The 20,659-nt window shown below is 45.3% G+C and overlaps 4 protein-coding genes across 4 annotated transcripts; 2 read left to right on the forward strand and 2 right to left on the reverse strand.

Annotated features, from left to right (window-relative positions):
* Window positions 1-3,610: 3,610 nt before the first annotated feature.
* Window positions 3,611-5,437, reverse strand: K444DRAFT_516417 (amino acid permease; the record flags this gene model as incomplete). The annotated part of the gene is made up of 5 exons (XM_024873684.1): window positions 3,611-3,773; window positions 3,828-3,885; window positions 3,979-5,033; window positions 5,090-5,177; window positions 5,257-5,437. 5 exons carry the CDS (start codon window positions 5,435-5,437, stop codon window positions 3,611-3,613), a joined length of 1,545 nt encoding a protein of 514 aa, XP_024743863.1.
* Window positions 5,438-6,177: 740 nt separating this feature from the next.
* On the forward strand, window positions 6,178-7,019 carry K444DRAFT_2880 (uncharacterized protein). Its single transcript, XM_024871634.1, has one exon. The coding sequence runs from the start codon at window positions 6,495-6,497 to the stop codon at window positions 6,978-6,980; it is 486 nt and encodes a 161-aa protein (XP_024743864.1). The 5' UTR covers window positions 6,178-6,494; the 3' UTR covers window positions 6,981-7,019.
* Window positions 7,020-12,460: 5,441 nt separating this feature from the next.
* Window positions 12,461-17,594, forward strand: K444DRAFT_578284 (uncharacterized protein). Its single transcript, XM_024877606.1, has 5 exons — window positions 12,461-12,896; window positions 12,950-13,134; window positions 13,193-13,394; window positions 13,447-14,010; window positions 14,089-17,594. The coding sequence occupies exons 1-5, from the start codon at window positions 12,496-12,498 to the stop codon at window positions 17,105-17,107; spliced, it is 4,371 nt and encodes a 1,456-aa protein (XP_024743865.1). The 5' UTR covers window positions 12,461-12,495; the 3' UTR covers window positions 17,108-17,594.
* Window positions 17,595-18,022: 428 nt separating this feature from the next.
* On the reverse strand, window positions 18,023-18,656 carry K444DRAFT_658148 (uncharacterized protein). Its single transcript, XM_024886227.1, has 2 exons — window positions 18,352-18,656; window positions 18,023-18,287 (listed from the first exon to the last, which is right to left on the reverse strand). The coding sequence occupies exons 1-2, from the start codon at window positions 18,536-18,538 to the stop codon at window positions 18,109-18,111; spliced, it is 366 nt and encodes a 121-aa protein (XP_024743866.1). The 5' UTR covers window positions 18,539-18,656; the 3' UTR covers window positions 18,023-18,108.
* Window positions 18,657-20,659: the final 2,003 nt, after the last annotated feature.

The raw sequence follows: 20,659 nt of genomic DNA on the forward strand, positions 1-20,659 counted from the left end.
TTTACTAAGTTCTGGCTAACTATTATTAATTAAGCTATTAGAAAAATTCTTTAAATATATAATAACTATACTTATATATATTATAGAATTATTATAAGCTTCTTTAATACTATATACTATATCTATAATAAAGTTCTATAGTATTTTTATATTATATAAAATAATAATAAGATATTTATATTTAAATTATTCGAGTTTATATCTATTAAGTAAAGAACTAAATATTAGAAATATTTTACTTTAAATTATAGGAATCTTATTAATTCCAAATTACTAGTATATAGTAGTATTTCTTTAAAATAAGTAATTCGAGCTCTTTCTTAATTTCTTTTCTAGTAATAAGAGTATCTTTATTATTCTCGGAACTATTTTTATAGACTTTCTTAAAGAAATCCTTAGGCGATTTAGGCTTTAGTATTATAAAGAGTTCCTATAGTTATAAAAGTAAAATAAAGAAATAAAGAGAAATAAAGTAATATGAAATATATAATATTATCTAAAAAAAGAAAGATTAGAAATCGCTTAGTAATTAAGTTAGGAAAAAGAAATTCAGGCTATAAATAGAGATAGGAAGAGGAATTATAAAAGATAGTAGCAAATCTCTTCTTAAATAAGACTATTATATTTTACTACTATAAGTAATTATCTATAATATTAGATAGATCTAGTTTTATAAGGGTCTAGTTCGGGATCCTTAGAAGCCTATTTAGGCTCTCCAGGGATTATTACCAAAACTTGATAAAAATGAAATAAAAAGAGCCTAGTCTATATCTAGCTTAATTAGAGATCAAATATGTAAGAGAGTAGTGGGTACTACTCAGGGGCTGCTCAGGGACTGCTCAGGTTACTCAGGCTGCTCAGGTGAGCTGGGTAAGGAGAGGGTGAGCAGAGGGTGATTAGCGCCTGAGTAGAAGCGGCGAGCTTACTAACCGACCTTGGGACGGAAAAAAAAAAAGATGTGCCATACTACCATTGTTCTCCTCAGATGGATTATGAGAATATTTCCGCAATTGTTTATCAAATTGCCGAACGCTCCCAAAGCAATACTTGCACAATTACCAAAGGCGACTTCGACGGACTTGAGATCTCAAACACTTGCGAAGAATGCGTAGATATATTTCAGCCCAACGCCAACTGATCAACAAGATACCAGGTTTCAATTGCTGCCTCCGCAGATTACATGAAGAGCAGCAGGCAGGTCTCCTACCTCCAATCGAAAAGAATTTCCACTCTGTCCTTGTCACTCTCAATCGCACTCTTTTGGCGCCAAGGACGATTGATCGACACTTAGGACCGTAATCTCATTCAACCAACGTCCTCCTGGATTTGCCGCCTTCCGTTGGTCGAGAGCGGCGATATTTTGACATTCAAAGGTCACTTGACCTTTCCTTATCAAATACTGCCACTCTCCTCTATGCCTTGCCTATCTAATTTCCTCTTAAAGACTCTTTATGTCACTACTTTACGGTTCTGTCCCCTCATTCTGATTCTATGCATGGTTGATTGGCTGATTTCTCAAACTGGCTTTGGTTTTACCCTTTTCCTCCGGGTATCTTCGTTCTAAAAAACTTGGATGTTATCAATTGTGTCTCCTTCTACTTTGGGTTCTCATTCTGGAACGGCTGAAAAATATATTCTGCGTTTGCGTTATGAGTTTATTAGTATTGATCATATCAAACTTCACTAGTTACCAAAAACTAGCTCGTTCATAGTGTTTTTCAAATGCGAGTGATGTCTTGAATGTGTCCTATTTTAGATCAACGGCCAGCCGGGTATCCCCCAAATATTTCAGTATAGGGAGACCATAGCTCCAATAATATATTTTTTGACATTGTGAGGCCCCAAGCCAACAACTAGCCTCATTAGTTAAGTGGGTACTGCTTAGGTTGCCCAGGCAGCTTTGGTGAGCCGGCTGAGCCGACTGTAAGCCGAGGGCGGTTAGCCTCTGAGTTGATGTCAGTGTGTCAAATGATTAGGTTTGATTTGATTAGACACCCCTACTCAAATCAAATCAAGTCAAAATCAAGCTAATCAAATCATACTTAATTATAATCAAAGATAATCAAAGATAATTAATTAGATTTATCACGTGATTACGCACATGACTCTGGAGCTTCGGAAGCCGAGATAAGGCTAAAATAAGGTCTGGGCTAGCCGTATTCGGTATTACTAAAGGCGCTCTTTACTACACCAGGCCTAGCGCTAATTAGTAAGCGAAGCCAAAGGCGCTAGAACCTCCTTTATTTTCAGTAATTCCTTGCTACTAATAAAAGAGCTATAAATAAACTCTTATAGTAATTAAAGAAAAAGAGAAAGAAATTTCTAAAGAAGAGAACTATTAAGATAATATAATATTATAGTAGTAGTAAAGAGCTTGAATTAAGCTATTTACCAGGCTAAAAAAATACTAGTCACATGCTAAGTCACGTGCAATAGCACTATATAACTAGTATTACGTAATAAAAACTAGTTTATTATTTTAGATTCAGACTGATTTTATACTCTTATATATGCTTTATAGATTTTATTTATATCTTATTAATATAGCTACTAGTTATTTAATAATCTTTAAAAATGCCTAAGAAAGTATACTTTTATATTATTATGTAATAATTATAGTTAATTATAATTAATTATAATAAAAATCAAGCTAATCAAATTATACTTAACTATAATTAATTCTAATCAATTCTAATTAATTAGCCTTGATTATTTTTTGATACACTGGTTGATGTTGAGAGGGTAATTTTGGGGTCCTGCAAAAGAGCATATAATTAATGTAAAAAGCTAAGGTTTACAAGTGCCCAAAAATCAGAGTTTTACCCTTAGCGCCATCACGTGCAAAACAGCCCTTTCAATAGTTGAAGCAGCCAGGCTACTAACCAACTCCGGGAGAAAGAAAGAAAAAGTTGTGTGAGACTACTAGGAAAGCCTAACGACGCGTCGAATTCACTTCGTAGCGCAGGTGCGTGGCTCCTTCCCCTTTGGCTTAGTCAGGAAAGTGCCATCCTCTCTCGACTTTGGAGGAAAGCCATGGTAGTCGTTTGGCACGTTGATACGATGTCGTTGTTGTTTAGTTGCACTGACATGCTGTTCTGATGCTGGTCATAAGGAATTTGTTTCTAGCAGGCCAATTTGAGGCGGGAGCGTATTTTCTTCGCTCCTCGCGGTCACGCGACCCTCTTTTTTTTCTTTTGGCTTGCGTAATCAATTGATTCCTCCAACATCCCAGAGCGAGCTTCCTCATCAATCTTCTCAACAGCTTTTCCTTGCCTAACTTCCAGTCTTCAAAGCCTTTAACTATGTGTAAATTTCTGTTCAAACGACGACAATTTGTATCAAGTCCAAGGAATGCTAAAACGTGGAAATTTGAATATTAAAGTGGATAGGATGCTGCATAGCACCATTTTAAGCACTTGTGTCAGTTGCTCGGAATGAGACTGTAGTCGTAACAACGAGGACAGGAAGTTCTATCTTATTCAAAACTATGGAAGGTAAGGACTGTTTGCATAACCAGAATGAAGATAATAGGAATCTAGCATCGGCAGCACATGCCTCCATCGGACCACTTGAATCGACTATGAATCAAGCAAGCGAATCCGCAATTTATTCAAACCTCCCTCCCGAGATCTTTGATAACCTGGCCGATCATAGCATGCTTGACATTAACCCTCGGTCCTTTGTACCACTTGCGGGCATCAATGGCAAACCAGAGCAAAGCAATCAACATGGGACCTCCATACACAAGACAGGTCCAGTTCATATTCACAGAGCTAATAATTCAGTCAATAACCATTATGCTTGTGAGAGGGTTTTGCAGGACTTACTTGAGGTTACTTCCAATCAGAGGAGGTAAACACAATATCGGAACCATCAGAACGACGACTTCAACAAATTAGCAACATGTCCCTTTGATGGTAGCAGAGCTGGGATAGAACAGGGAACTCGGGATATGGAACAAAGAAATAGGTTGGTTACATGCAACAGCGGCGGCCCCGATCGGCTTGCCAAAATTTCCAAGATGCCAAGGTCCCCTTCGAAACCTACTGCCGACAAAGAAGACCCTCAAAGAGATGGGGATCGTGAATGCAACAAAGCAAGCAATGGCGCCGACAGAGAATATAGCTAGGATAGCTATTTCCCCGGCAAATATAAGCAAGCAAAGCAGGACGCCAATGGTACAGTTGAACCATACAGCATTGACCGGTGTTTTGGTGTGTCTGTTTACTTTCCGCCAGAATCTTGACAAAGGGAAACAACCATCACGAGCGTAGGCATAGGTGACTCGAGATGCTGCAACCATGCAACCTTGACCCATTGAGAAGCTAGCGATTATAGTCAATGCGAGAGTGGCAAGCGCAGCCTTCTGCGGAAGAACCTGGAGTAAGTAGGTCGCCCACGGTTGGCCAAGGTCAGAGGCAATGACTGCCCCAATGTCGACGACTGTATACGCTACAACCACCTGCAAGACCCAACCAAATATGCCGCCAATTGCAGACGTTAAAACAATGGCGCGTGGGGAGGCGACATCAGCAATGGCGCATTCCTCGCTCAGATGGAAAGGCGCATCAAAGCCTGACATTGCCCACATAACGCTGATGAAACTCATCAATATGGCGATACCATTGGGGAAGTCTGTACCATTCCCGATGGTGCCCCACACTTGACGACTTGGTGCGAACTTAGGATCTGTTGTTGTAGCTGCAGGTATGAGAATGATGACAATAATTACTACTACCATATTGAAACTGGACCCCAAAGAATTGAACATGGCGATCCACCTGGTTGGCATGCTGCTGATACAACTTTGGACGAGCATGAGGAAAGTGGTCAGGAGGAACAGCTCCCACTTCGTTTGAACGTAATTTGGGTCAGTTATCGACCGAGCAGCAAGAATCATTGCCGCTGCTGAATAGTTGACCGATGGTGCACCTGTGACCTGTCCAATCCAACTGGACCAGCCAGTCGCCCAAGATGCAACAGGGCCCCATCCTGGGGGTGCAAGAACAGCCGACGCGTAATAGAGACCACCACTGCATAAACGGACGTCAGAAAATGCTATATGATAAAGTGCGAATGCAATTCTGACCTTGTTGGCATTGATGAGCAGAGTTCAGCCAAGCTTAGGGCAACGCATTGGATAAAGATCATGGCAATTATCCATCCCCAAACCATTCCTGGAGGGAAGATTGAAATTAGCCCAATATTCAGTTACAACACCCGCGATATTGTTTGAAGAAGAAAAAAGAAACAAACCCGCGGTCCCAGCGTAGCCCATGCCATAGAATAACGTCGATGCGAAACTCGGAAGCAACCCCAACACGGCGAAGCTAACGCAGAAGGATGTCCAAAGACTGAATTCTCGTTTGAATTCTTGCTTATAACCCAAAGACAAGAGGACCTTCTCGTCATGATCGATCGGGAAGTCATCTTCCATGGGCTCGAACGAGGTTGTTGACATCCCCTTGTCTTCAACGGGCTGTTGCATAGTTGTTTCCATCGTGGATCATATGAACTCGGCTTGTTGACACTCGATTTTCGCAGCTTGTGGTTGGATGATGAGATGCTAACTCTTCCTTTCAACACACGGAATAATGGCTAGTCGAAAGTTTGTTGGTACGGACTACCCGGCAATGAATATGAAGAGTACGGGGAAAATAATCGAACGGGCAAGGGTTGATGAAGGTTAGTGGTATATAACGGATCTTGGCAAACTAGGAACCAAAGGTGCCTATTAATAGCCGTCACATACTGAAGAACAGCACGGCCATCCGTGAAGGGGCGAGGGTGGTGGAAGAGATCTGTTACTTCATCAGCCCTGTCCCTTGGTGGAAATCAGATTAAGCGCCAACATCCGAAAATGGCGAGACATGGTTTAAACCCAGCAAGCCAATGAACCACTTTACTGCGAGAACCCTTCTCAAAATGGGACTCACCCTACTGGCAAGGCCAGCCCAGTACCGAGTAGAATGCCGCCAGCTTGAAGACATGGTGCGTAGTGAGTGTTTCCTACGATATAGAGTTTTATTACCTAAAACACCAAATGAAAATGAAAAAAAAAGTAATGCCTCATTACCACGGGCAATAAACAAGGTAATTTTAGCCCTCCTCATTACGAACACAATACAACAGAGGCTTGTAAGGATACTTTGTATACATACCTTCCATCCATCTCCAGCCCTGTAGGGCGCCTCCCGAGACGTGGGAAATGTTACTCAATAGTTACTTATTCCATTTATTAGATTATGCGGGATCGGAGAACCCTGCTATGGCTGGCCGCCGCTCGTTTGAGGTTAGCAGCAGACGGCGCCTCTCCAGAAGTCACAATCAAGAGCGCGTGGTACGAGGATGCGGAGCCGCAGAAGGCTCTTCCCACCACCTCCCAAAGCCTCGAAGCCTGAGGGCCAATAAAGAAAAATCCATAAAGTCGGTCAAGAGCAGCTGTTCGCTAATCGAGCCGGAGGCTACGAAGCGTCTGCAGAGTCCAGACCGTCATGCCCCTGTACTACGCAGGTGCAGGCCCTAATGTTTGTTACACCGCCTTGAGTTCTGCTAAGCAAAAGTCGGCTACAGCGCATTGCTACAGGGCATTTCAGCGCAACCCCTGCAAAGGCGGTGTAACAAACATTAAGGCCTGCACCTGCGTACAGCTGCTGTCCTCGAATCGCTCAACACGAAGACGTCCAAATCAATTGGATGTCGGAATTACAGCAATGGGTTGGCTGCGAGACTCGGCACTGCAGCAGAGACAAAGCCACCAAAGCATTGGCCCCAATGTGCAGCTCCTCAACACGCGCTCCCCTTGCAAAAATGATTCGCAATATCTCTTTGCCAGCCCAGTCGTGGAGGATGGACTTGATCATAATGCTACATACTCGGTTTCATCAGTTTTAAAACATCTAGATTTAAGACTCTTGTTTGAAGTGACAGAGAGAGTGATACACTGGAGGGGTAATCAGATCCACTGGTCAAGATCCTAGTACAACTAGAGGCGAAAGGCGTTTTCAGCGACACTTCATCAGATCTGATATGGCGGCGAACCGCTCTGGCGTTCAGCCTTCAATCTGTTGGAAAAAGCTTGTGCAGTGCTGCGCTTAAGCACAGTAGAAAGTGCAGAGCCTGCAGCAGCCCGCAGTTACTGGCTGGGGCACACGGTAAATGCCATGAACGCCACCAAAGCCTCCATGATTTATTGATTTTTATGTCTCAGAATCGATGGGTCTGTGCCCGTCGGGCATCCTCAAAATTTCGCTCATTTTGGTGTTCTCTTCTCTACATTATAAACTCTTGGATACAGCGTACGCACATATGTGAATTCTTTGCTGTTCGGTTTAACTAGAAGCAAGCACGCGGCAACATAGGTCTTTCGAGATGTTGATGGTTGCAACAAGTGTGGCTTGCGGCTGAAGTGCCGTCGCTTAATTCGGTAGATTATGGTTTCAGCAAAATCAGCCACTTCCAAGTAAATAAGAAAAAGCAAAGGAAAGTGCCAGCGCTAGGCTGAAACAAGAATTCAATATAATGAATCCCGAATCGGGTGACGCAGCAACAAGTCTGATGGTGTTTGCTTCATTGACTCGATTAATCACATGACTTGAATCGTTCAGCCGCACCTCAAAGCATTCTGCTACTCCTTGCCCTGCACTTCGTAGCATGATTGCATCCACTCGGGCTGATCCTCACGACGGACTATGGATCAGCGGTCGATAGCCCCAGCGGCATCATCCCTAGACTCCCTTTACACAAACATTTCAAAAGCGATAAAGAATGTCACTGAAAAGTACAATGCAGACCTGACGGCATCAGCCCAGGGCTCGGGCATCAGCAAGACTTTGACGGAAATCCAGTCGCTGCTGAGACAACCTCACGCCCTCTCATCGCGTGTCATCTCACAGTTCCAGCTCGAAGAACCTTTACAAAATGCAGAGAGTGGTAGCAATGTCACGGTCTCTAAGCTGGGGGAAGAAGCAGGAAAGTGGATGGGAAATCAAACAACCACGGGAGAAAGCCCACGCGATGAAGTGCGGATAAAGGCACTTCTGCAGCAAATCCAAAGGCAGCTAATGGATATCAACTCGCTGGTTGCGGCAGCACAAAGGTAATCGAAACCTGGAGCCTCATACGTCGAACGCTTGAAGCATGCTAATGATATTTAGAAATTCTTTTTCGGAAATTCAACAACTTCGCACGAATGACACCTTTATCGGCGACTTAATCGACATAAGTGATCCAGTAGATGCCCCGACCTACGAGCACGGTGGATATAGTCAAGATCTATGGGAACAATTTGACAACGATTCGACGTCTATTTGTACTCAAACCTCCGCTAGTGTTGCTGGCTTTAGCTTTCGCTCGGGCCAGAGTGGACCCAGTCTACTTGACGGTGACAGTGACACCGAAACGGTGGTATCCAGCTCCGCATCAACACGACACGACCGGACCAAGAAGGTACCCCGTGCGGGGTCCATATTCTTCAAAGTTTTCAGGTCCAACACAGAGTTGCACCGTGCCGCAAAGAAAGGGGATGCAAAGAAGATAAAGAAGCTACTAGATGCGGGAGTGGACATAAACTACGAGGGCTCTTCTGGATGTACGGCGCTGCACTTGGCAACCGACTGCGGTCATGAAGCGGTGGTCCGCGTACTTCTGAATAATGGGGCAGATCCGATGGCAAAATCTAGTGAAGGACGAACTCCACTGCACAGTGCGGCCCGTATCGGTCATACGGCAGTGGTCCGGCTGCTATTGGATAAAAGCGTTGACGTCGAAGCGAAGGATCCTTCTGGTTCTACTGCGCTTCATATTGCAGCCTACAATGGGCACGAGTCGGTGGTCCAAATTCTGCTAGAGAAATATCCCTTCGTTGAGGTAAGGGGGCCTTCCGGATTTACAGCGCTGCACGTCGCGGCCTTCAACGGGAAATCGGCAGTAGTCCGGCTGCTGGTTGAGATGGGGGCAGACCTCGAAGCACGGAGTGATACCCGACGGACAGCGCTGATGCTATCAGCCGAAAAAGGGCACGAGGCAGTGGTGCGGCACCTGGTGCAGCATGGGGCCAATATCATGGCGAAGGATCGCAATGGACGGACGGCGCTGCAGGGGGCAGTCTCGAACCAGCACGGAGTAGTGGCGCAGCTGCTGTTGGATAATTTGGTGCCAGAGGCTCCTTCACGGTGGCAGCTCCAGCGGGGCTATGGGTCAGGACCAACCTATGAATTAGGTGCAGGTGCTGTCAAGCCAGATTCCAGGATGCCGGAATTGGATGCAACTGAGTTACCCAGTTGGTCGCGACAAGTCTCGGACGTGCCGATACATGGGCTTCCCGATCCGATGAATTCATCTGTTCGGGCTGAGTTACCGGCAGATGAATTGATGAGAAGCCCGTCATCGATAACTCGGCGAATGGCTCTGCTGCCAAATCGGAAAGGGGTAGGGGATCCGTGAAGGTGGAGCTGGGATCTGTCCTTGCAGATGTATGATCTCGGCATGGACTCAACGTGGTCGACGGCGCTACGTAAGAGCGTTCGACATGTCGACCCATGAATGCAATGAATGGAAAACGCCCGACATAATCAGTGACCAACGTCCGGGCATGCCTTGACGACTTGCGGCACTGCGTGCATTGCCCTTCTCTGCCATGGCCAAGAGAAGCTCGGGGAGGCGGAGGCCATGCACCACAATGGGCTCTGGAAGGGTAGGGGAAGGCGGTGACGAATCTGCTGGTGGAGAAAGGTGCCACCGTGCCGACGGGGTTGTCGAAGTCTAATGAGACAATTCATGGTGCTGCACGGGACGACCTAGGACATGTACAAACAGACGTTCTGTAGTTGCGAAAGGGTTTGATTAATTTACGCTAGCGCTTACCTTAAAACCAGCACACGTGACTCACAGCCACATGGATGCTTTGGGCTCTTGGTTCACCCTGGGTTCTCGTCAACTCGCCTGAGCTGTATATCCGTTCCGCTGCGGCCAGGTGCGTACTGGACCGTGCGCATCGATTCTCGCTTAATTATAGCCAATCAGAGAGCTGCTTTGGGAGGTAAAAAGTATTAATTCCGATGAAAAACCTCAAAACAACCCCTATATTTACATAAGTGAACATCGCATTGCTTGCATCCCCATATAGAATCATGCCTTAAGCTTCTCCTGCCTTGATTAGCTGCAATTTGAGCTAGTGCAACCCGTTTTTTAGGCCGATCTGTATATCTCAGTCCCTTATAGTACACACACCTCCCATTTTTACCAAGCTTTACTTGCTCATGCAATCGCACAGGTACCTTATTAGCTTCCTGGCTAATTCGCGATATTTTTCTCTTCTGGCAGATCTCACCATCCCTCCCTTTTACTACAAGAGCAGTAATCAATTGCCCCCTAAAGTCTTGCTGGCTCCTAAAGCTCACTTGCCGAGGCTCTGGTATATCTGAATAATAAGCTAGTAAATAGTAATTAATTAAGACCGTACGGAATAGCCAATGCTCTAGTGCTTGGTGCCCCCCTCGCTCCACGTGCCGTAAACCAGCGTTCTGGGAAGTCAGGTAATCAAACTCATTAACTACTCCCATATAATAATTATATCCGTCCGCAATTACAGGAATTAAGAGTATCTTTATAGCCTGATTACTAAAGGGTACTCGTATAGTCTTTGCTTTAGAAGAAGTCTCCTTAGGCCTCTTCCTTAGCCGTAAAATACGCTCGTCACCTGACATAAAGGAAGTCATTATTAAAACAAAGGCTTGATCTTTCCACCCAACGTAATATACTTCTCTATTAGGTATATACCTGGAATGCGTTTCACCCCAAGGTATTACATCCTTTTTATCCGATTTCTGAAGGTCAAGAAGCTCCTTAATAACCCCACTAGTTATCCTGCAAGTCCCAGTAATCGCAACTCCCTGGGAGCGAGCATATTAAACAAAGCGAGTAGAAATAAAGAGATTATTAAGGTAGACGTGGTAGCCGGATCCCTCAGGAGGCTTAGGCAGTCTTTTAATCAAGTACAGGATTACTACTTGTGTCTTATTTCCCCCATTTCTAGCCCTAATTATCCCACCAAGCTCTCGTAAAGTACGTACTCCCACAGGCCTATTTTTTTGTCCAGGAATATGCCAGTTCCATACGAGTAAGAACCCCCTCTGCGCTGCCTCCCAGACCTTATATCCTGTAGGTATAGGCTTATTTGGAACAGTAGTTGTTTCTTTTGATCGACCCTCAAATCATACGATTATCTCGTCCATTGCCAAGTCCCGTCCAGGCTTCCAAACTTTCAAATTAACCTCTTGGATATACGTACTAAAGGCTTCGACCTGCTCGGTAGTTTATTAGCTAGTTTCAGGTAAAAGGGATAGAAAAATAGGGGCTACCTTCTTATACGGGCCTTATTCTTGATTTCCATGAAATCGCATACGTATATGGAGCTCCTGGAACCTGTCCCGGCTCATATAGCTTATAATTAGATGCGAGGGGGTAAAGTCCCTTATATTCCAATAGTCTGTAATCTCATTATCCACATGCAATATCATATAAATACGAATTGCCAAGTAGATATAAATCTCTCCATAAGACATTGGGTACCACTCCTTTGCTCTTGCACGAGGGCACGAATTGTCCTGAGGCTCTCGCAAATAGCTATTTGTCTTCTCAACTATTAAATTAATGATTTCTGGTGTATAGTACATAGTAAACAAAGTAATTGGATTATCGGGAGAGACGTTGTCTGGTAGGGTAATTTCCCAGCCGAATTGGGGCAATTGCATAGGCTTAAAGATACTTCCCTGCTTCCGCAGTAGATCCTCATTAGGCCGAAGGGTCCCTTTATCGGTGAAATCAAACACAGTATTGTCTGGCATCGTGGTTGTGGTGTAATTGATTAATTAGGTGGTTTATTTACATGTAAATAGTAAAGCGCGATTTTGGTGTTCCTCCGGAAAAACAGTTATTCCGGTCCGAGTAGGTACGCACCTGGCCGCAGCGGAACGGATAAGTGACCTGAACGACTCACTTGAGTACTCTGAGTATCCTAAGCAAGATCTATCAAATCACCCCGTATTTTGACTTCTCGTTCATAGCCAATTACGCTTAATGTAACCTGAGCAGCGGCGAATAATTTTGACGCAGCCAGCCCCAGCCAGTCCTTCGGGACCATAACTCAATAGCTCCGAGGGGATTCACGCACGCCTTTCTCACGAAGCAAACATTGTAGTATCACCGCGCTAAAAATTCTCGTGTCTGCGCTTAATTATTATGGATCAGATCGCGCGGGAGCATCCGCTCTCACAAATCAACAAAAGGGAAAGGAAGGCACGTCGCCTGAGGGCCTGAGGCAGGAGGCGTCCAATAGGCTGCCACACAACTGCAACATTGCTTGCCGGAGGGACCCAGCACGCTGGGTGGCTTAGCTTTGGCGCTTTAAGAGCCTGACGATTTCAGGAGCGATGCATTTCATGCAACGAGTCCCGCGCACCTCTCTTTCTCCGCCCAGTTCTTGTCAACTTCAGTATGGCAGAGGTCATCGGTGCTCTCAGCGCATCTCTCCACCTCACCGAAACGGTTGTGAAATACTGCCGGTCGCTGAAGTCTGCGTCTAAGGACGCGGAAACTCTCGGTGATGAGGTTGCAGCCGTGGCACAGGTCCTTCTGGCGCTCAGGGAATCCCTTCAGCAGCCAACACACACCATTTCGCTGCAGCGAACATCAACATTGTTTTCGGCGATCCAAAACTGCCAAGCCCAATTGAAAGGCTTGGAAGCCAGCCTGGCACCCCATGTCTCAGGCAACAGACTCGAAAAGCTGTGGAGGCGCGCAACATGGCCATTGCAACACCAGGACACGACAGAAGCCGTCCGGACCCTCCATCGATATGTCCAGATTTTCCACTTTGCGGCTACTCTCGACGGGCTGTGGGTGACTCAGAATCTGAGCGATTTGAGGCCGGTTACTAACATTTGATTAGGGTTGCTCTGTCCCTCCCAATGCACGACGCCTTGGGAAAGCTAGACAGCCTCCGCGCCTCGCTTGAAAGCGGGCATCGACAATCGGAAGCCACGCTTCAAGCAGTGGCAGATGCTGTGAGGATGCTTCCGGAGATCGAACTACAGATCAACAACTTGACCCAAAAGGTTGACGAGCTCGTCCTTGGTAAGAAACTCCACATATCATGTGACTGATATAATTGGATGATTACTGACGCTCTTAGACCACGATCTCTGCAAACTGCTTGCAAGCATTCCCACGCTGGAATTCAAAGACAGGCATCGGAATTTGCAACTCACGCGAATGAAGGGCGGCAGCCGTTGGATCCTTGAAGCCACTGCCTTCGTGGTATGGCGAAATGGGCGTTCGAGCGACAGGACATTATGGTGCAATGGCGCTCCCGGCGCTGGTAAAACCTATCTGGCGTGAGTGACGTCCCAAATCCGCGGGCAGCACTAAGATAGTGCGTCGTGCTAGATCTGTCGTTATCGATGACCTCTTGGAGGTCTCACAAGTAGCCGAACGGCGAGTTCTCTACTTCTACTTCGACTATAAGAAGCAAGGAGTCCAAACGCCGTTTATGGTTCTGCAGACCCTCTTGCACCAGCTTCTATCTACGTATTCCAGCATACCCCCAGAGGCAACGAAACTGGCCGAAGATCTCGCCAAAGGTAGAGGCCTACCGAGCTGGATAGACCTCATGGCCCTATTTATCAGCTTTTGCAACAGCAGATCCTCGATATTCATTGTCCTCGATGCTCTTGACGAGTGCGATGCCGCGGCAAACCGAGGCCCGATTCTTGAATTAATCCAAGGCCTCAAGTCGTCCAAGGTGCAAGTTCTGATCACCAGTCGACCGTATCCACCCGACGTGAACAGGGTTCTCGGCGACTGCCCTCAAGTGCTTGTCGAGGCATCAGACAAGGATATTGAAGATTATGTCTTGGGCCAGATTGAGTCCGACGTTGAGATGAAGGAAATGCTTGACGACTCTTTAAAACAAGTGATTGTCAAACGTATCCTAGAGAAAAGCCAAGGAATGTGAGTAAACATCTCCAATAAAATAATGGAATCGTGCCGTTTGGGGAAGGTTTCGAAATCTAACCTCAGTACTCGTAGGTTTCTTCTCCCGGCCCTGCAGATCAACAACATTCTTGGTCAGACCAACGCCGACGAGGTACAACACGCGCTGGATACCTTACCCAGCGGGCTTGCCGACAATCTGGCCATGACCATTGAGCGAATCAAAAAGCAGCACTCTCAAAGTCAGACCCGCTCTAGACTGGCCTTCACGGTACTCCAATGGCTCTCTACCGTCCGACGACCAATTACGACCAATGAGCTTCAGCACGCCATCGCCACTCGACCGGGTTCCTCGCAGTTAGGGGCTCTCACAGACCCCAAGCTGTTTGTGCATTGCTGCTTCGGCCTGACCATCATCGACAAAGAAACTTCAGTTATCAGATTGGTGCACTTCTCCGTGAACGAATTCCTCCAAGAACGACGAGATGAACTGTTTGACGACCCTGATAGCACTTTGGCCGGATCTTGTCTGACTTACATGACTCTCTTCATCGAGAAAGAGTCGCGGGCCGGCGACCATCTGGAGTGGACGAAGGATCCAGCCTCTATTCGAGTCCACCAGTGGCCATTTTGGGAATACGCTGCCGGCCATTGGGGCATCCATGCGGGGAGATCATGTGCTGGTGAGGCAGAGTCCTCTCTAAGAAGTTTCGCATTTTCTCGGGATTCCCTCAAACTCTGGTCGGAATATATGATCTACAAGCTCAAAGACAGGAACGGCCCAGCTGGATCTAGTGAGTCGGAGCGGTTTGCGTCGTTTGTTTCACACGACAGTAGCCTGCTCCATATCGCCTCGATCTACGGCCTTCATCGGGCGGTCCAAGACTGTTTGACTATGGGATTCGAGGTTAACCAGCGAGATGGAAATGACGCCACTGCTTTCATGCTAGCGGCGGGGAACGGCTGGGACTCTATTCTGACGCTGCTGCTAGCTAATGGATCCTTGGATGTCAATATTCGAGACCAGAAGGGCCGAACAGCACTCTGCTACGCGGTAGAGAACAAGCAGGAAACCACCATACGTCTTCTGCTAGGTCATCCGGCTATTGATGTGAATGCCGGCAGAGCCCTGGAGTTTGCATGCTGCTATGATGAGAGGGCAAAAGAGACCGAAGTCGTGGTTCCGTTGTTGCTCTCCCACCCCGACCTCAATCTCCAGGCGCAGTCCCACAGGGTCGTAACTACGGCTGTCTTTGGATTAGCCCGCAGCATGCTCTTCGATCTTTTGCGGACATTGCTGCGCCGTCCCGACTTCCAGACCCGCCAGTCCATGTTCGAGGAGAACGCGATGAACGATTTTTACAACTACTGGCTGAACACAGATTATGACATTGACCTATGGGCCAAGAGGTTAGATCAGGTATACCAAGTGCCCGGGTTAATCGCTCTAGTTGAGAAAACTTTTGACAAAGGCTCGGGTTCCCTGGCGCCGAGATTGCTGTGGTCGTTTGTGTACTACGCATTTGCTGGCTATCCCAGCCGTCCCGCCGAGGTGGATGTTGACTCGGATCTAGAGTTTGATTTGGATGATCTGGAGCTAGATATGGATCTGGAGCTAGATGTGGATCGCGAGTTAGATGTGGATCGCGAGCCAGATGTGGATCGCGAATCGGATTCCGAGCCGTCGACACAACCTGGTGTCGCAAAGTCAACAGATCCGTGGGTCTACGGACTTGGGTTCTGGGATAACTCGAGCAGTGACTTGCGCCGAGGTTTGCGCAACAAGTTGGAAGCCGAAGGCATCTCCCTTTCCAGTCTAGACTCTAAGGGGCGGAGCTTCCTGCACAACGTCTGTCAGCTAGGCCCAGGGGGTGAGGCTGTCATGAAGTTGGACTGCCTGCAGTTTCTCTTGGAGAATGGAGCGGAACTGAATCTTCGAGACGAGACCGGTCGAACGCCTCTCCACTACGCCGCTGCCAGCAGGGAAGACGTGGCACCTGAGATCGTGGAAGCACTCATTTTAGCTGGTGCAGATCCACGGGCATCAGACAACGAAGGGCGGACTGTGTTGCACTCCGCTGCGGCAGGCAAGAGCTTGGAGGTCCTGGAGCTGCTCGTTGAGAGAGGTACCGATGTCAACGCAATAACCATATCCGGTGACTCAGTGTTACATGTCGTCGCCGAAAACGCAGAAAGTCCCCGCTCCATGATTGAGTATCTGCTTGCAAAGGGCTGCCGCCTCGACGTCAAAAACAACAATGATATGACCCCGGGATTCGCCTCTGTTTGGGGATCCCCGGAAATACTGGAGACCTTTCTGGATCTCGGCGAAGATCCCTTCGCCCAAGCTTCTTTCGGAAATTCAATGTTTCTTAACTGCGTATGGATGCTCGGCCCCAAGGAGACATCGCTTTGTCTCTCACACAAACCATCCGAGGGAGACATACCTCTGCACAGAGTTGGCTACTTTGGGATGAATGCCTTCGATTTCCTGTCGAACTTCGATCGCTCGGTCGCAACAGAGCTCGGATTCACCACGCAGGACTGGTTAGCATACACGCCGACGCCGCCGACGATACGCCGGGAATATGCGTTGAAGTTTCTCCTACCCAGGATCGTAGAAATGCTCACTCCCGACGTTGACAGGAGACGTTTGCTGAGCGAAAGGGGGGCAAACCAGCTGCTCCACCTAGGTGATGACCAAGGAGCGACCATTTTGCTCGAGCAATTTCTCGTGCCGGCGTCACGCTGCTCGGCCTCGCCATATTTCGAGGGAACCCTCCACTGCTCTACTTGTCGTAGCAACGACGCCCCGATATTCAAATGCCGGATTTGCCCGAGTGTATATTTCTGTGGGGAGTGTCGAGACGTCATCCCGAGGAAACAAGGCAGCTATACCGATTCCACGCACTGCAAGGGTCACGAGTTTCTTGAGATTCCGGGGAAGAATTGGAGGAACTTGCCCGATGGAAAGGTCAACCCCGAGGGTCAGACGATGGAGGAGTTCCTGGAAGGGCTGAAAGACCGTGTGACGCGCGAACTCGGGAGCGGCACTTGCAGCGGCCGTGAGCTTCTTACTAAATCTGAAATACTAGAAGATTCAGCCTCATATTAATAATCTCACATTAATTTTCATGTTTGAAGCTCCACAGTCGGTTATCTAGACAGCGCAATTACTGCAAACCCTCAGACGATAAACTTCACCAGGACGTCACGATGTCGAGCGCAACGCTACTCCGAAACAGTACAGCGATCGCCAATTTGTGAGCACGAAGCCTCAACGTCGAATTCTGCCCAGAAGGTAGCGTCTGGAAGAGCTCAACGTGTGGGTCGGTGGTCATTTAGGCGGTGCTATTGGAATTAAGATCTGTTAAGATTCCCTGTGACGATCCAACTAGCACTGCTTCATGTTGAGAGAGATGTTGAAGGAGGCATGGATAGCGTGGAAAGGCTCGAATTCGATACCCTTCCTCGAGAAGATGGAACTTTCTATACCTGTATGATGATGTACTGTACAGGGATCTGAAGGCGACGTGAAACAACTAACAAGTGGATGCTCAGTCAACAACAACAATTATATACTTTGATGCTGTAGAACACGCATGGTGATTTTTACTATTCCCAAGACTCTCGAGTGTGCTTTCCAGTTCCTTATTCGAGGGCGACCGCGCCTTACCCAAAACCAGAACAACAATTGAGCAAGTGCTTCCGGGTTAACAATCCTACCCCCCTTGTCCGAAATGTCACGAGGAAGCGTAGATAGTGTATCCGTCTCGCTAGCCAGCTCCCCTTGATTTGTTAAGACACCGGATGCCAGACGCTTTCGCTTTCGTTCTGTTTGCTCTCATCAGTGTGTCCAAAAAAAATCAAGGCTAATTAACTATAATTAACTATAGTTGATTATAGTTGAGTATGATTTGATTAAGTAGATTTTGACTTGATTTGATTTGATTCAGAGGGACACACTGGCTCCCATAGTACGCTATCAAATTTGAGTCGGGATTACGGCTGTCCGTACCCACTGAAGCGAGGACCGGTCCATCGAGCTCATCAAGGAGGTTACTAGCCGTAGCAAAGTCAAGCAAAGTTATTAATCATTTCCTAAACTGCACTGCACTATGCCTTGCTAGGCCAGAAACGTAATATAGCAGCCTCCGAAATCACCACGTAAGCCTGCATTGTCCAATTAACAATAGGGACCCCATATCCTCCCATTGCTGCACTCTGCAAACATGCGAATATACTATGTGCCCCGACATTCCCTAGCATCGACTGAAGCCAAGCCGCAACAGTGCCTAATGTGATTCAAAAAAATGATCAGTCTTGACCCATCCGTGAACTACAACTGTGATCACTCACCAGCAATAGGGCCTGAAGCCCCAAAACCCATTGTTGCGAGGAGTGGGCCCGTAAGAGCAGCTGGCGTGAAGATTAGAAAGCCGTTAGCAACAAGCAAAGCGCTTTGTCCAGGGTGGGCGGTAATCCATTCGAGGACGACAGCGGGGACATTTGTGATGCTAAATCGAAACGTTGGCTTCTTTGGCATGCCGCTAGCTGCCTGTCGGACGACTTGTAGACTCAATGTATTAATATAGTATAGTATCTGGGGAAAGCTCAGAGTAGATGACACAATCAAGGAGCCAGAATCGGTCGAGCTGTTCGAACATGCTGGAATTCTTAATCCTGAGGCAGAAATTCATCAGCTGGCCCCCCATGAGTGCGGGGGCGTCTACAGCACGTGATCTTTTCGTGGCACAGTGTGATTGGAAAGGGTAAAAAGCAGGGGAAAAGTAAAACGACACCCCGTGGGTATTGATTGGGGGCGTCGATTAGGGACCAGACTATCTACGACTTGTATATAGCTAAAGAGAAAAAGAGAGAGGAGGAAATAAAAGGGAAAAAGTACTAGTTATAATAGCGGGATTAATATAATAGTCGGGGCTTAAAGTATAAAGAATTTCATATATAAAAAATCCTAAGCTAGAGAAAGAGGAAAGAAGAAGGAATGCTTTACCTTTTAATAATATTTATTAGTATTGAATGCTGTATGTGTAGTAAAGGATGATTCATTGAGTTCTCTGTCTGAAAACTAGCTAAGTAGGGCGAAGCCTCGCTTATCCGTACACGTGCTATCCTGCCATATAATATATCCGCCCTGATATACTAATTGCAATGTCCTTGTTATAAAGTCGATATATTTATATATAATCTATAACGCCTCTAATAGAAAAGCAAATGAAAAGTACTAAGTATATATTATTATATCTCGTAAAAGCAGTAGTTATTTAATACTTTCTAGTACCCTAATTAACTACTTCCTGGTAATCTTTGGTTCTAGCCGAACTATAGACCTTAATAGTATCCTTATAGGAAATAAGGAAGATATTATTATAGCCTGGAATTATACTACTACTAATAATAGCGGGGATCTGCTATGTTTGGGTATAGAGGCAAGGTAGGACCGAAATTGGAAACTAGTACGGGATATATAATTATATATTAGGAATAATTACTTGGTATAGGAGATAGATACTAAACTTGGGATTACTGACTTATAGTAAGAGAGGATTAGTAATATATATCTTCTTATATTAAACTATCTACTAAAAAACCGTATATAATAACGTAACCAGAAGTCGGGAATATATTAGTATTCGGGAACTAAGAATTATTATTACTAGCTTGGGCTATAGTTATTATTAATCTTATCTCAGGGCCCGTATAAATGGCTGGAAGTTATAATATTTATTATATAACTAGGGGAATTAGACTAGTATTATGTATTTTCTAGTTATTAGAAATCGTAATAATTTCCTTGGGAGTTTACTATTCCTTTAGTAACTAGAGAATTTCCCTATCGGGAATAAAGTCGAGATAAGATATATTTTCTATTAGGACTAGTATACTATCTTTAACCTTTCTAATATAGTCTGCCTTAACTATTTCCTTTAGGTATAATTAGTCTTTTTATTCTTTTCTCTTAATATTTTCTTGAATATATAATAATAAGGATTTATTATACTTAATAACTGGGATTTATTAACTACTAGCTTGGGAATCTGCTATTATAGGATCCTATAGAACTTCGGGCAGGTTTTCGGGTAATTTCTAAATATAAAACTATTCCTGTAATTATAGTAATATATAAAGCTTGTTATTATTTAGTATTATAATATAAAGCTCCTAATAATACTACTTGGGAAAGTAAAGAAATATACTAAATACCAGATTCTTCTTATATATACTAGTAAATTCCGCTAAGTACTTTTTAAATCCTAATATATATTACTCTATATATATAAGATTAGATTCCGAAATAGGAATAATAAAATAAGAGTAATTATTATATTTATATTCCAGAAAGAGTAGCTATAGTTTCTCGAGATTATTCTCGAAATCCTTCTTAATAATATCCTATATAAAGTAATAGGTAAACTATATAAAATATATTATATTATAAAGTATTAATTTGCTTTATTATAACTAGAAGTATAGCTTATTTACGAGTTTAACTAATCTTTATATACTATAGAATAGCTCGGTATCTATTATAGTTATCTGGGGTACTAATATTTCCGAATCTATAAATATCTTTAGAACTAATATTAGAATGAATTCGGAATCTAAGTTTATTTTTGGAATCTCGGAATCTGTATTTATTTTCGGA

This window comes from Hyaloscypha bicolor, assembly GCF_002865645.1.
Source record: "Hyaloscypha bicolor E unplaced genomic scaffold K444scaffold_10, whole genome shotgun sequence".
Taxonomy (NCBI): Eukaryota; Fungi; Ascomycota; class Leotiomycetes; order Helotiales; family Hyaloscyphaceae; genus Hyaloscypha; species Hyaloscypha bicolor.